Source organism: Dipteris shenzhenensis, chromosome 29 (assembly GCF_047967505.1).
Source record: "Dipteris shenzhenensis isolate YYH24624 ecotype China chromosome 29, Dip_SZ_1.0, whole genome shotgun sequence".
In the NCBI taxonomy this organism is placed as follows: domain Eukaryota; kingdom Viridiplantae; phylum Streptophyta; class Polypodiopsida; order Gleicheniales; family Dipteridaceae; genus Dipteris; species Dipteris shenzhenensis.
The window spans coordinates 34,625,252-34,641,638 of record NC_141624.1 but is presented as its reverse complement, the minus strand read 5'-3'; the positions used below and the strand labels follow the sequence as shown (position 1 = coordinate 34,641,638).

Here is a 16,387-nt window from a genome sequence, read left to right as displayed (position 1 = left end):
TTATTTATATTGTATTTGCAAAGTTTAAAACATTAAGAAGTCTATTTGGAATGCTTCTCTATCCTTAGTAACAGCGAGATAGGAGGTACTTGTATAAACAAGTAGACCCTTCTGTTTATTTCTCTAAAAGCATATTTTAATGTAACAGACTTTTTGTCCCATCTATGGGCTTGCTTACATGTAGGCTTACTAATAGTAGGCAATTAGTTAGTAGCCTAATATATTTGCTGTTGGAATATGAAGCCAAAGTGAGTCAAAAATGAGTGTACTAGGTGTCTAGGGGGTGTCATATTGGGAGTTATCCCATATACACTATGGCTTTCTAGAGTCTAGTGTCACACTATATAGTGTTGTACTTGTCTTGAGTCATTTATATCAGTCAACATCAAGTTTTATCTACATGTGAGTATTCTCGTTATTGCCTTGTACTTTCTTTCCATTTTCCATTTTCCATTATGCCTTCCATTTTTCCTTTCCGTTCCTAGAGCTAGAGTGGTAGTCTCCCACTCCACATGTTTCTTCATTTGGTATCAGAGCCACCTCCAAGAGGATGAGGTAAGAGGGAGGCCATGAAGCTTTCTTCTCTCCTCCTCCTTTGAAGGTCCTCTCTCCACTTCCATCCCTTAGCCTCTCCAATGGAAGATGATGCTCCACCGACCTGTTGCCCACGATCTTCATCAACATTGGGCTGGAGTTGAAGGAGACAAGGCAATGTTCTTCAAACTTCTGTAACAATTATGCAAGCCATAAACCTTCAAGCAGGGCCTTGTGTCTACAACAAGCTATGCTTAGCAATTTGGACCAGCTCCTGAATATATTACGCAGCCATACATGAAGAATTGTAGCACCTATTTGTTGGTAGACACCTACGAGTAATTGATCTGCGGAGGGGTGGCCTTTTCTCCTGGAGTCACCATTTGCGCGTGAACGTGTTCTTCAACGACATGCCGCCTTAGCACCAACCGCCCAGCTCCATGAAGATCTGTCGCATTTCTTGAAGGAGCCACCTCTTTCTTGGTCGACATATTTCTCCTGCGTTGCTGCCATAGGCTCTATTTTCTGGTAGAAACCGTAATTTCCTATTTAGGGCTTTTCTGAAATTTCCAATCCCTTGCATGTAATTCCTTTAGGGATTCCGCCAAATTCTTGTAATTTCATCACCCTTTAGTACATTCATTTGGGAATTTTGCCCCTCTTGGGCATAATTGCTCAAGTTTGAGCTTCTACTCCAACATCGGTGACTCTCACTCCGACATTTTGAGAGTCACGCCGTGGCCGCTCCATGTAGCTACCCCATGGACTTCATCGACACATATTTTGGGGTATCCTTGCCAAGGACTTCATCAACACCTTCATCGACATGCATCAATGTGCACACAAGAGCAGTGGCTACTTGGAGGACAGCTCTAACTCTTAAGAGATTTATTCTTTATTTATTACTACAGCTTGATGTATTTTTTAGGGTACTCTGCCTTAGGTAGTCCCCCAAAATGAATGCAAATATATTATGTGTGTTGAGTCTAAAGGTACTCTGCCTTGGATAGTCCTCTTAAAAATATGTATTAGTTTTCCTGTTTATTTGTGTGTGGCTTCCTACCACTTCATGTTATGAAGCCATGGGGGGATGTATTGAAAGGAGTCCTTCTATTGATGAGTTCTCCATTGTTGAGCCTTTGAGCCATGCTTGGTAGAGCCTCTGAGCCTGTTGTGCCATGCTCTCTAGCCTCTCAGCCATGCTCTTAATCTTTTGCATCCATGCATGTTGGGCCTCTGAGCCATGCTAGATGAGCCTTTGAGTCTGTTGTACCATGCTCACTAGCCTCTAAGCCATGCACGCTTGCCTCTGAGATTGCATAGGCTAATAGTTGGATGTTGTCATGGGTGTGACTTCTGCCTGTTGTGCCATGCTCTCTAGCCTCTCAGCCATGCTCTTAATCTTTTGCATCCATGCATGTTGGGCCTCTGAGCCATGCTAGATGAGCCTTTGAGTCTGTTGTACCATGCTCACTAGCCTCTAAGCCATGCACGCTTGCCTCTGAGATTGCATAGGCTAATAGTTGGATGTTGTCATGGGTGTGACTTCTCTCCTCTCTTCTCTCACCTTGCCTTCATGGGGGGTGTTGAAATATGAAGCCAAAGTGAGTCAAAAATGAGTGTACTAGGTGTCTAGGGGGTGTTTTAGAGTCTAGTGAGTCCAAGACATGCCACGTGTCATATTGGGAGTTATCCCATATACACTATGGCTTTCTAGAGTCTAGTGTCATACTATATAGTGTTGTACTTGTCTTGAGTCATTTATATCAATCAACATCAAGCTTTATCTACATGTGAATATTCTAGTTATTGCCTTACACTTGTACTTTCTTTCCATTTTCCATTTTCCATTATGCCTTCCATTTTTCCTTTCTGTTCCTAGAGCTAGAGTGGTACTCTCCCACTCCACATGTTTCTTCATTTGCCTCTGGATCGGACATATCTTTTTTTTTTTTTTCAATAAAAAGACATCTATTAAGTATGAAAAAAGCACAAGAGCAATGATCATGGCGAAAGTGCATAGCATGGAAAACAAAATTCCGCATGTCTATCCATCAAGAAGAGCTGATGAAGCACCAAGTTCGAGTCTGAAAATGCCACCCCTGTGATGGATTGCAAGAAAAAAGGGGAGCCATCTCACTCCCCGAGGAAGATAGTTCACGTGGTATGCTTAACCAAATGGCCATCGAAGTGTGTACAATGTCTCTGCCAAAGTATGAGAAGGGTGGACCTAGGAGCCATCAAATGACTTTGTGCCTGAATCCCCATACATGCCATGCTGAAATGCTTGTTAAAATCTCCCCAAAAGTATCATGTACAGGTATGTAATGAGAAGGGGAAACATCATCTACAGAGCATGAATGAACTAAGCGTCATTGAACCGAAGGAGCCCAAGAGGAGCTATGCACCTCATAAAAAGCTGAGGCCCCAAAAGAGAAAGCCAAGCCATTGAGCCCTAGGTCACGAAGAAGGGGAGGGGAACAAAAGTACTGAAAAGTCTACCGGTCCCCTTCCATATTAACTTTTGGTATCTGCAATCCCATAAACAATGTTGAATTAAATCCTTAGCAAAAATGCAGTGAGGGCAAGTAGGGGCTGATCCAGACCTGGATCTCCATAGATTCATTGCAATTCCTCCATGACTAGAAAGCAAAGAAATAGTGGTTTCTCTATCCCTGAGGGACTTCCAAAGTCTCCTCCAAATATTTTTTCAAGACTATAGAAATCTGAAATTCTCTCAATGAGAAGCTCTGGTGGGGAAACCAATGAGAGAGAAAACGATCTGAAGCCTGAGCTGCTGCTCCTTCCCGCTCCCTTGCTGCACCCTCTCCCTCAGCCCGTCCCTCTCCTCCCCCTCTCAGTCTGCTCCCCCGCCCCCTCCTCCTGCCTGCTCCCCCGCGCCCTCCCTGCCTCTCTGCCCCCTCCCTGCCTGCTCCCCCGCCCCCTCTCTGCCTCTCCGCCCCCTCCCTGCCTGCTCCCCCGCCCCCTCCCAGCCTCTCAGCCTGCCCCCTGCTCCCCCGCCCCCTCCCTGCCTGCTCCCCCGCCCCCTCCCTGCCTCTCAGCCTGCCCCTTGCTCCCCCGCCCCCTCCCTGCCTCTCCGCCCCCTCCCTGCCTGCTCCCCCGCCCCCTCCCTGCCTCTCCGCCCCCTCTCTGCCTCTCAGCCCGCCCCCTCCTCTCCCTCTCCTCCCCCTTCCCTTCACTCCTCGCTCCCTCTCCTCCCCCTCTCAGCCTGCTCCTCGCCCCCTCCCTGCCCCTCCCTCTCCTTCCTCTCCCTCTCCTCTCCCTCTCAGCCCTCCCCCTCCCAGCCCCTCAGCCCGCCCCCTTCCTGCATCTCCTTCCTCTCCCTTTCCTATTCCTAGCCTGCCCCCTCCCTCCCTCTCAGCCTGCCCCTCTCCCCTTCAGCCTCTCAGCCTCTCCCCTTTACCCCTCCCCTTCTCGCCCCTTCCTCCCGCTCCCTCCTCACCACCTTTCCCTTTTTTCTACCCCCCTTTCTCTCGCAGCTTTTTTTTTTGGAGCGGAAGGAGCCTCCAAATTGTTAGAGTCAGCCTCCTCACCTCGATTGGCGATGGATACTCCGTCAGCCAATCCTACTCCACCTCCACCAGCCGTGAAAACTATTACCTTTTCTAAAGACGAGTTGCAGCAGCTCAAGAAGGATGTAGAGATTGAATGCTCTACCACGTTGCTAGCACGCATCTTCGGGTCTCACCCCTCCAGATCCCAAGCGAGAGACTGGATGCTTGCGGCTCTCCCCCCAGACCTCACTCCACGATTGTTAGATGTTCGTCTTCTGGGACGAGGTTTTTTCCAGGTTGTTTTTGACACTCCAGAGGCTGCGAGCACTGTGCTCAAGGCTGAGTTTTTACACCTGGGACACAGGAAGATCTTCTTTGAAGCCTTTCATATTGGTTTCGACCCAGTGGAGGCAGATAAGGAAATCTTTTCGCTCTTCATCAGATTCCCCGGGCTTCCCCAAGTTTACCATCGACTTCTTTCTGTTATTGGGGAGCATTTTGGCGCAGTTGCTGAGATCCCACCCCTCCCTGGGTTGCCATTGACTGCAGCAGAGGCAACCAAGGCTGATGGGGTACCTAGAGTTAGGGTCCTCTGTAAGGATCCTAGCCTCAAGATGGATCATGTTATGATCTAGCGCCCAGATGGTTCCTTTTTTCGCCAGAGAGTAGAGATTTCACGCAAATAGGACCAGTGCAGGATATGCAGGACCATTGGACACTTTGCCAGGGATTGCCCCAAGAAGAAGAAAAGGCCCAAGAAGCCCTCTGGTACAGCTACCGCCTCATGGCCTCGACAGGGGGGACAGGGGGGTGGTATAGGTCCAGCACTTGCTCCTCGGCCTCGACAGAGGGGTGGTACAGGTCCAGCACCTGCTCCTCGACCTTCGCTTGGCAGTCCTCCTCAGGTTGGTGGTGGTACAGGTCTAGCACCTGCTCCTCGGCCTCGACAGGGGGGTGGTACAAGTCCATCACCTGCTCCTCGACCCCCACCTACCTCAGGGGCACGCGACGCTCTCCAGTGGGTTTCGGCACGTGTACAGATCCCTCCTTTAGTTCACGAGGGTACTTTAGTGGACTCTGCTTCACCTCGAGCTGTCCCTCCAGTCTCACCTTGCACAGTCCGAGACGCTGAATCTTCGACCTCCTCCCCGGTTGCAGCTTCTTCCCTAGATCCAGCGGTGCCAGATGCTCTTCTTGAGGTAGTAGAGGTCTCCGCGGCTAGGCAGACACAGGATAGAGAGCATTCCTCACTTCCTCCCTTGGATAGGGGGAAGGGGATAGCTTACACTATTGATCCTCTTCCCTCACAAGGAATCCTTCGCACTTCGGTGTCTGGCTTGCTCCACAGGAACTCGTTTTCAGCCCTGGCAGATGGTTCAGATTTCCCAAAGAAGGAGTTTGTGCCCGCTACTTTTGGGGGGCCAGTGATTGGGTTTCCTGTTGACAAGGCTTCTTCTTCAGGTGCCAGGGTTCTTTCCCCTGTTGATTTTCCACCACTTGGTTCCATCCCTCCCTCCTCGAGCAGGAGGTCTTCCCCTGTTGAGGGGTTTGTTTCCGCCACTAGGTCAGGTAAGGTGTTCCACTCTACATCCTCCCGTCGATGAGGATTATTAGTTGAAACATACAGGGCCTAGGTGGCATCCCACATCGCCTCCGTAGACAGCTGATCTGGGATCAGCTTCATCCAGGTGTTACTGGGGGTTCCATTGATATCTTATTTATTCAAGAGCACAAGCTGGATTCTAGAGATTGTGCCAAGTCAGGCAAGTTGCTTTCTGGCCATACTTTTTGGTCGCCTGCCTTGGGCACCAGGGGAGGCACTTCTATTTCAGTTTCGCAGTCGGTTCTCCCCTTAGTTGTTGGACACGGAGTCATTATTCCCTCTAGAGCTTAGTGGATTATTCTTTTGATTGGAGGGCGTAAGGTTGGTTTCCTTAACCTGTATGCCTCCAACATTAGAGGGGAACGTGTACTTATGTGGAAGACTTTGCTCTCCTGGGCCCCCATTGTGGATTCATGGGTGATTGGAGGTGACTTTAACTTGGTTGAGTTACCGTCAGACAAAAAAGGGGGTAGAGAAGGCGGACTTCACTCTTTGGAGAGAGCAGCTTGGGATGCCTTCCTTTTTCACTTCTGTGGCAGAGATACTTGGTGTGATGATGCCTTTCTTATTCAGCCACAGTCCCTCCTGTTCTCTTGGTCGAACAGGAGGCAGCAGATGCCTATTCATGCACGCATTGACAGATTCTATGTAGATGACTGGGCACTAGACAGAGGTGGATCGGTATGCATTGCTGCTGGGGTTTCCACTTCAGACCACTTTCCTGTTGTGCTGGCTATCTCAGAGCCTCACTTGAGAGGCCGGTCTGCCAGCATCAGGATTCCAGATGCCTTTTACACAAAGGAGGACCTTACAGAGGTAGCCCTGCAGATATGGGTTGCTCATGTCTAGGGTGGGCAGCCATATCCATCACATGTAGCCGCTGCCCTTTCTGGTATTAGCGACTTCTACCGCTCAGTTGCTTGTACCAGGAGACGAGATATTCTCAGACGTGAGATTGGTGTTTGCCAGCAGTCGGCAACTTTGCAGAGGAAAGAGCAGAAACGGCCTTCAGATGCTTGAATTCAGGAGCGCCTTGCTGCAGCAAGGGCTCATCTGTAGTTATTGCTTGATCAGAGAGCAGAGTATGCCTTTCATGCACGGGAGTCCTTCTGGATTCAGATGGGTGGTAGAGTCAATAAACACTTTTTCTCTACTCTTGGCCCTAGACATAGTAGAGAGAGTGTATCCCAGCTTATTGACTCACATGGGGTTTTACAAATAGAGCCTGATGATGTCTTACGCATAGCTTCAGATTTCTATGCCACCCTTCTTACTGCTGATCCTGAGACACATGATAGAGAGGATGCTAGACAGGCTATTTGGCAGAGCATCCCTGTGTTGGTGAATCCGGGTATGCATGTTCTACTCGATGCACCTTTCACCAACACAGAGTTCAGGACTGCACTTTCAGCCCTTCACAAGGGCAAGTGCCCAGGTTCAGATGGCCTCACCCCGTCTTTTTCATTGCATTTTGGGATATGATTGGAGACTATATTACTTCAGCCCTGCAGGCCATTTGGGACTCTGGCGAGATGCCTGGGTCGCTTACAGAGGGTCTCATCCACCTTATCCCAAAAGGAGGTAGCAGAAATTTAGTGTCCCAGTGGAGGCCTATCACACTTCTGGGGACTTGTTACAAGATTCTGGCCAAGGCTATCAGCCTCCAATTGCAGCCACTTCTCCCTGATCTTATTCATGACACTCATACGGAATTTGTGCATGGCAGAAGCATTTTTTATAACATTTTTTCTTTCTGGGAAGCTTCAGAGTGGGCCATGCAGAGTGGCCAGAATCTTGCCATTCTACTTTTGGATTTTGAAAAAGCTTATGACAGAGTAGATTGGGGTTTCTGATGCCTCTGTGATACTTCTTGGGAGATTCTAGCGAGCATAGCATCTTGGCATATCTGGAGAGCCAGATGCACAGAGGCTTTGGAGGGTACTCAGGTTCATCCCTCGCACACATTGGCTAGTATCTGGACAGACACCGTACATACTTTGATGGCCGTATGGACAGGTATGCAGGGAGACTCCCGTGCAGCCTCAGCTAGGAGGGCTTCTTTCTTCAGGGAATGGAAGGATTCTCCTTTCTTCTCTGAAACTACTACAGGGTTGAGGTGGCACTTTCAGCCTCAGCCTTGGTTGTTTTCCACCTCACTCTCAGGGGTTTTTTTATTTATCCTTATGATTTCATGATGTATTCCGCTTTGAGCTTGCTCTCGCGGGTTTTTTCTCTTACTTAATAGAAGTCTTTTTCTTGGAAAAAAAAAAAAAAGAAGCTCTGGTGGGCTTCCATTCAAACATTGCACATGCGGAACCACAAAAGACAAGACAACAAGAGAGCTCCTTTCGAGAGGAGGCACATCCACATAGAAGCCCTCACTCATGAGATGCCTAAATTCTAATACCCTCTTTGTTTTGACTCCTCTGATAAACACTTGGCTGTGGGCTGATTTGTATAGTGAAGAGACCCCTCTGGTCCAAGCATCTGAGAAACCAAAGCGTAGAAGGGTACCCTCCAAGAACTCCCAATGTACTCTATCATAAGCTTTCTCAAAATCCAAGTGGAGAATGGCTAATCCTTGGCCACTCAGCATAGCCCATTCCGAAGCCTCCCAAATGAAAAAATGTTATAAAAAAGGCCATCTCCGTATCATGAATAAGATTGGATGTCAACCCATCTAAGCTCAGATACTTAAGTGCAGACCTAAATTCCAAATTGATAAAAGGTGCATCAAGTAAGACTCTCATATCTGGTTTCACTTGTTCGAATAGCCTGCCGAATTCCATGTCTGGCATCATCTCTGGCAAGTGTGCTAAGATCTACAAAAAGAAGGGAGGCACAAAAATCAGAAGCAAAAAGAAGGGAGGCACAAAAATCAGAAACAATACGTAAGATGGCATGAGGATTCGATTGTAAAATCCCATCAGAGTCAAGTAGTTGAGAAACACTTTCTCTACCATGTCTTGGGCCAAGAGTAGAGAAGAAGTGTTTACCGAGTGGGCCAAGAGTAGAGAAGAAGTGTTTACCGAGTGTTCCTTCCATCTAAGTGACCCATCAACCCTCCTCCATATCAAAGCCTAGTGAGAAGGTGAGAGAATTTTTTTCTTGAAACCAAGCGTCAAAGGGCTAGCCTTGAGCTCTATACTCGCAACGCCAAGAGAATAAAAAACCACCTGAAAGAAACCTCGCCCCAATAAACGAACATTAGAAAGGCGGGGGGTGAGGTCTCAAGGCAAGGCAATGCGTATCTAGTGTCCTGGAGGGCTGGGACCTATGGATGCATGCGAAGAGGGAGGTAGCTAATGCAACTACTTTTTAGAAATATATGTGTCCATGCAGCCAGTGGAAGGGGACGAGGATCGGTTTAATGGATACTCAACCGCCAAACGAAGATGGAAGGCCGACACAAACAAATTTAAGAACTTGAAATTGAAGACTAGGATGAAAGAGGGGGGTGGAGGTAAAGGGGCCGAGGGAGGGGAGCGAGAGAGGAAGGGAGGGAGGGAGGGTAAGGGAAGTAGATAGGGATGGAGGCACAATGGGAGGGGCTGGGATGGGAGAGAGGCTCAGGGAAAGGAGAGGGGAGGGGGGGGGGGGGGGGGGGGCGGGGGGGAGAGGTAGCAGTGGGGAGAGGTGGAAGGGGGGAGGGGGAGGGGAGAGAAGCAGAGCGCAAGGGCAGGGAGGAGACAGCAGAGGGAAGGCAGAAAGGGAAGGTGGAAGGGGAGGAGATGGCAGAGGGGAGGCAGAAGGGGAGGGGCACCAGAGGAAGAGACAAAAGAGGGGAGGCGGAAGGGGGGAGGCGGAGAGGTAGGGGGGGGGAGGCAGTAGTGGGGAAGGAGAGGGAGGGGAGAGAAGTGGGTGGCAGCGGGGAGGGATAGTAGCAGGGAGGAGGGGTGACAGCGAGGGAGCTGCAACTCAGCTGTCCAGCAGTGCCTTAGGGAATGCATGTAAGAGTTCCACCTACACAATCATGCATCAATAGACGACATAGCTTTCTGGATACAGTGGTATCCAAATATATGGCCAACCGTAAAGAATGAGATTACATCCAGGTTCCATAGAAATATCTGCATGTCCTTAAGGTTTTTACAGTATCCGAGGCTGCAAGGTAAGATTAGTTGCAGTTTTATGTTTGCGGCTACAAGTGCGGAAGATTGGACACCCAGGTTGTTTGAACTTCAGTTGCAAGACTAGCCTATGGATTCTGTATGGAGAGAGGACCAAGCATGAACTTTGCTTTCCCCCTGATTTGCCAAAGACAGGCAAGCTCTTGATCTCAGTTTGGCTGGATGGAGAGTCAAGGCCGAAGGGGTTAATTTTTGGGCACTTGACAATGGACATATCTACCATGCTTACTACCCGACTTCTGTCATTCCCCACTTCTGTTATTTTGGCTGATCTACTTATTTAGGCCTTAGTCAGGTGCACCATTGAAGCCTTCTCATGCACATGCAGCTGACTTAGCAGCTGGTTCCGCCGTGCCTAGCATAATCCAACTTATCACATCTGCCTCAATGTGCGTGTGTGTATATTGTTTGCTCCCTGCTCTGTTGTATTTCACTTTGGCAACAATTCATTCTGATTGTGTGATTTTCTCAATCTCTTTTAATTTGGAGCTATGATCACTTATTGGAACTATGTCAATCTCCTTTAATTTGGAACTGTGACCACTTATTGGATTTCTTAACGTATTTTGGTTGGGTGATCCTCTGTCAAAAATCTCTTCTGAAATGCATTCCCCTTGTATCAGTTGGCTGAGACTCGTCGACCTCAACGTCCCCTGACATTCGTGGATTTCGCCTTTGAAACTGAGATCAGCTATTGCACGGAAGTACAAACCTAGCAAAAGAGGTTTAAGATTCCTTGCTTACTATCTTCTATTATCGCATTGGCACACATATATACGATAAACGATGCCTTTGGGCTCATTTAAAAATTGAACGCGCCTGGAAGCTGTGAAACCGAAGCAAAGAGCGTTGAGCTATTTCTCTCGCTCAGCTTGACCACAGAGAACAAGAGACACCAGCAAGCCTACTTAATGCCACCATACCCGCTTGTCAAATTTTATAGGTCCTTATTGCACTATCGAAGATAAACATGATAGCATAACAATGAAAGACGGGAGGAACAAGAACTAACAGCAGGATGCCCCGCGGTGGTATAGTCTTCAACGTCACTCAAATGTTCAGGTCTTTGAGGAGAGCCTTGAAGTCGAGACGCAAAGCCTGCAAGCTGCCCTTCTTCATTCTCTTTATTATGGTCCTTATACCTCTCTCTATTTCCAACTCTGTTCAGCGGAATGATTTTCGACATTGTCAAACAGCTTGCCGAACGTTTCTCGGTCAAGTGCGGCTGCTCAAGCGCTGCGTACATCTTTTTTAAACTGTAAGCGCGCGATCATTCGCCAAGTGTAACAAGAATCGAGGATCACGCAACCTCAAAAAACCTATTCACAGAAAGTTCTGTCTTCACTGGCAATCTCGGCGCATCACTGCGGTTATGCATGGAAAAATGCTTCTGCTCTCAGCCTGTCAAAGGCCAAGGGATGAATTTCCTGCAACAGTAACTGCCTATGCATGTATCAGAATGAAAATGCGGACTGCCCTCCGACATTGCACCCTACGCACGGGCTCTTCAAAGCATTCCAATTGGTTGCACTTCTGCGATTGAGAAACCTCGATTCTTTATACTGCAGGTTCGATAGGTGCTGCAAAGAAATCTGGCCGCGATCCTTTGGAAAACCAGCATTTTGTTGGAGAGAAGAAGCTGATTGATCTTGATCTATGCGTAGATGCTGCTTGTGCAAGCGTTGGGGACCCTGTTCCAACGGTCAGTTGATCCAGTGAACTGGAGCAGTTAGTTGCGCTGACGTTCTCATGAATGCAGAGCTGGTGTAAACGGCCTTTCACGGCGGGACAGTTGTCCTAGTAGTACCACCATGTGATGGTCTGCACCATTTGATGGTCTGCAAGACCACTAGTACCACCATTTGATGGTCCACACTCTCTCCAGGAGCTATTGTCGATGCTGTGTGAACACCGCACAATGACGACACTCCTCCATCAAAGCTCCTTTGCTGCTAGTTTGTGTGAACCTAGCCTCTTAGAGGCCGCCCCCATAACCCCTCTTGCTAGGATGCCCACCATCTTGTGCAAGGTGTTGTCAGATAGACTGAAGCTGCTGCCCTTGCCTGTGAATAGGCAGACTGTACGTTGAGACTGTGCACCCCCTGCATGTGATGGGCAAATTGTGTGTGAGCTGTGCCGACTAACCTGTACTGGATGTGAGGGCTAAGGGCGGCATTGACAATGGAGGTTTGGGGTATCCCTGAGCACCCCCCAAACCACTTTTAGAAGATGGTGTAGCACCGCGAATCACTAGCTATGGGGATGGCTCCATCCAATGCTACCCCCCTAACTCATTTAGGGGGGTATGGGGGCGACCTCTTACCATGGTTTACTTTATTTATTAGCATTGCCTCCTTAGTAAGGAGGCAGTGCTATAGTGAAGTATTCAAACTCCTTGTGAATTTCCATGTGTAAGTTTTAAAAAAATTAATTAAATTGTGTGTTTTAAATCACCATTTATGGAGATCATTCTTTAAAAAACTGCCTATGCTCTTTAAAAAATAGTTTGCTTGGTGTGTAAAGGGCCTTAGCACCCAACATGCACTTTAGAAGCAAGACACCCATGGAAGATCGCCTATATGAGCTCATGTGTGTCTATAGGCTAGATATCGGGAGGAGGTGATATTATTTTCAAGGAATAGATAGACAATTTACGCAGGGCAGAGGGTGACCTGCTATGGCTACAGAATGTAGGTCCCTAACAGAGTAGTTAGAAAGCCAATGAATGGTTCATGATGATGACTTGGTTCATGCCCATGATCAGTTGTAGTATGCACATACATAATTAAAGATAGATCATGACAACTTGCAGTGTGAGCTCGAGCTGGAGAGGTTGCAAATACATGGATGGGGCAAATTGACTTTCCACAAACGAATGTGGAGTGATTGAATGGCTCAAATGGAGTCTCAATCAACATGTGTCTTTGATGCACATATAGACACAATTATGTATGTTCTACTAAAGACATGATCAGTAGTAGCGCTCTTCTTGTTTTTTCTTTATATTATGTCCTCCATGTACTAATAAATGCTTGCTCTCTTTAATAAAGACATCTTTTTTAAGTCTTCAAGGCCTTCTTATAGTATTTTCTTGAATTAAGATTTTTGGGTTTAAGATTTATTAACATGGGTTTGAAATGAGGAGGGCCCTTGGGCAGGGCTACTCCATTGAGCTCTCTGGTTCATTGAGTGCATGCATAAGTTTTCTAGGGAGGGTAGTACTGATGGCCTTGCTCTAATTGGTGGAGTTGTCCTCGTTGCTACGAGGAAAGTGTAGGTTCTGCCTTTGAGGCATGCATGTGGGCTCTTCTAATGTATGACAGCCTTGATTAGAAGGAATAGGGTGTTCAAGTGGTAGCTGGGAAGTTTGACAAGAAGAAGATGTCTAAGGCAAGGCAACCTTCATGTCATTCGCCTCATTTGCAGAAGTTCCTCTCAGATATCGGATGAGGGGGGCTCACGCCTTACTGCATGCAGATATTTGTGGGAGAGCTCAAGAGGCTAATCGGAAAGGTTGGAGGTAGATGGGTAGGAAGCACTCATTCTATTATGAGGTTCCAATGGACATGTTCGGCCGGAGTTGGGGAAGTTGGTGATGGGCGCCGTGGAGGGGGATTGGGGGGGTTACTTGTTCTTCACTATGGGGTGCCTTCGGTCGACGAGCTTGAGAACTTGCTTGAGTTCTAGTATGAGCTTGTGTGAGCTGCCTTCTAATGGTTATGAGGCCCGTTTCTTAGGCAAGAGTTTCTTTTTATTGTGCTATGTTTTGGAAGCTATTTGCAATGAGCTTGTGAGGTGTTCTCTCATGTTCGTTGGTGTAGTGGTGTTGGTCATACCATGGCATTCCAATTTCACTATTGATAAAATTTTGCTACCACAGCATTGTTCTTTCAGTATTGACGAATTTTCATTCCATGAGAGTTCGGTTTAGGTGGTCTTTCCCAATGTGACTAGGGGATGACTTGGAGTATCTTGCACGCACTCTAGGTAAGCTTTTGTTCATGCCTAGTCTTTGAGGGCTTCTTTTGACATCAAAAGGGCTTCTTTTGATCCTGTGGGATCAAGCCCAAGAAATGCCTAACTATATGGATATGAAATTGTTGAATGGGTTGGTTCATACCAAGCAAGTTTGCGTTGCAGATATGTGTTTCGTGTGTAAAGAGAGGGGCCATCTACTACAAGAAGCAATAAAAGTTTCTCTCTTTAGTTTTGTGTTCAATGTCCTATGTGTGTATGCCCCAAATGAGTCTAAGGAGCAGGGTGACTGTTTGAAATTCCTAAAAGATAAGATCTTGCAAATGTTACTAAGGGATGACTGGAATATGACGGAGATAGGTCTCATGCGAAGATAAATTTATCCTCCTCTGAGGTAGACGAGTGGGAGGATTTGAGACTATCCTGAGAATTGGTGGATTATGTTGAAATAGATCTAGATGGTTTGAGTGGATTTTCTTGGAATAAAAAAAGAAAAGGGTAGGAGTTTTGTGCTAGCAAAATTGGCCAATTCTATGCCTCTAGGGAAAGGATGGTGGATGAGAGCTCCTCTAGGGAGTAAGTAAGTACATGTTTCTGGTTTATTTGATCACGTTCAACTCAAGTGGTGGCTCTCCCTTCCAGTGGTGAGCAAGAGGTCCCATAATATTCCCATCAAGATTGACAAGAGGCATCTTGTCACAACAAGGAGTTTTGTGACTGTGTTTTTAGAATGTAGATGGATTGTCGCATAAATGGGATATCGAACTTACAGGGGTGATTGCTTGTGCTATCAAATGGGATACACAAAATAGAGCTTCGACATTGAAGAATGTATCGAAAATGGTGAAGGTTACAGAGTTGCTGTATGAATCCTTGAAAATAGATCCTAAGGGAACTTGGATGTGCTATGAGCCAAGTTACTCCGTAAACCTTTATCCTTTGCCGACTTTGTAGCATACTTTGTGGCAACAATAATGTACTCATTTTGTGTATACTAAGCCACATTCTCAAATTGCCCAATATAGGCCAAGCCGTATCTCTAGAATGCTTCCCATGGCTTGGTTGCAATAGCATATGTAGCTATGGGAGGTAGACATCACATTCAATACACCAAGCATGTGAAGCTGTGTGAGAATCCTGCCTATTCATTGCATTCAACATATCAAGCGTGTGCATCTTGAAACATAGTGTTCCACCATAAGCCTACTTTTGTAAGAATTTTTGAGCTATAATCTTGCTACTAAAGTGGCCTCTTTTAGGTCCAGATGTGCCTTGGTAAGTATTGTAGCTCATTCATGTGGCAAGACCCAACGACACAACACTCCTGCACCAATTCTGCACCTTGGCAATAGAATTGGCCACCAATAAAGGTATATTTCCAAGATTTTGAAGATGATTTCCTATGCTTGTTTCAAGGCATTTGCTCAAGAAATGTGCATTGTGATAGGTACTAAAGCATATCATCGTACTTGATTTTAGAAAAATCCATCGCAAAAAAATGGGCATCTTGGAGCTTAGCTATCACTCTTTGGTTGTCATCCAAGGCAAGAAACCATGACAATTAGGCTCATTGATGATCTATGAAATTAAACCCCTATAGCAATAGCATCCATCTCACTAGATGTCCCTGAATCATTGTTTTGTTGATTAACTATAGCAAAGCTTGGTGATCGACATAGAAAATGAATTGGTTTCCAAGCAAATAGTGCCATTGTAAACCATCCCAAGATCTTCACACTCAGTACTCCTATAGTTGCACTTGGAATGGCATCATTAATCGACTAGCATAATAGACTGGGTAGTCTAGTCTACCATCTAGTTGTGCCAGTATAATCCAAATTGCATAACATGATGCATCCACATTGACATGAAAAATCACATCCCACTAGGGTTGTCAAACACTTAGCATCTTGATTGCTCATTATTTAACGTAAAAATTCTATAGACAACTCCTTGGTCCACTAGAACTTGGTATCCTTCTTGGTTATCTCATACAGTGGTGCTACAATCTTGGAAAAGTCCTCCACAAATCTTCTGTATAAGCTAATAAGTCCAACAAAGGATCTAAGCTATGTTAGATTCTTAGGCTCTAGAATTTTCCCAATTACTCAGATCTTACTTAGATAAGTTCAAATAACCCCCTTGGAAATCACATGGACACTTAACACACCAACTTATAGATGAAAAAAGCACTTGATTGAGCTCAAGGAGATTCCTGCCTGTCTGCACCTAGCAAACACTTTTTCAAGACAAGACAAATTCATGGATATTGCCAAGTATTAGAAAATCATCAAGTATATAGGAATAACTTGGTTAGATAATCTAAAAAATTCTCAATCATGAAGCTTTGAAAAGTGGATAGTGCATTGTGTAGACCAAATTGCATGATTTTAGTGGCATATACACCCCATTTGATAATAAGGGTAGTTTTTTATAGATCCTTGGGTGCTATAGAAATTTAATTGTACCTGTTGTAACCATCCATAAATGAGTACATTTTGCGGCATGCAAATTGGTCAAGAATTCCATCAATGAAAGGAATTGGAAAAGGATCTAGCATTCTCTGAGCATAATTAAGTTTCTTGTAATCCACACAAACGTGGAGCTTGCCATTAATCTTGGGCATAACC

General features: G+C 46.3%; 1 protein-coding gene across 1 annotated transcript in view; it reads right to left on the bottom strand.

The window, feature by feature from the left end:
• LOC147882753 (uncharacterized) overlaps positions 1–10,968 on the bottom strand; it is a 201,525-nt gene extending 190,557 nt beyond the window's left edge. Inside the window, 3 exon segments of the mRNA XM_087400494.1 lie at positions 871–934; positions 8,359–8,474; positions 10,795–10,968. Coding sequence (XP_087256620.1) covers positions 871–934; positions 8,359–8,474; positions 10,795–10,968 — 354 coding nt within the window.
• Positions 10,969–16,387: the final 5,419 nt, after the last annotated feature.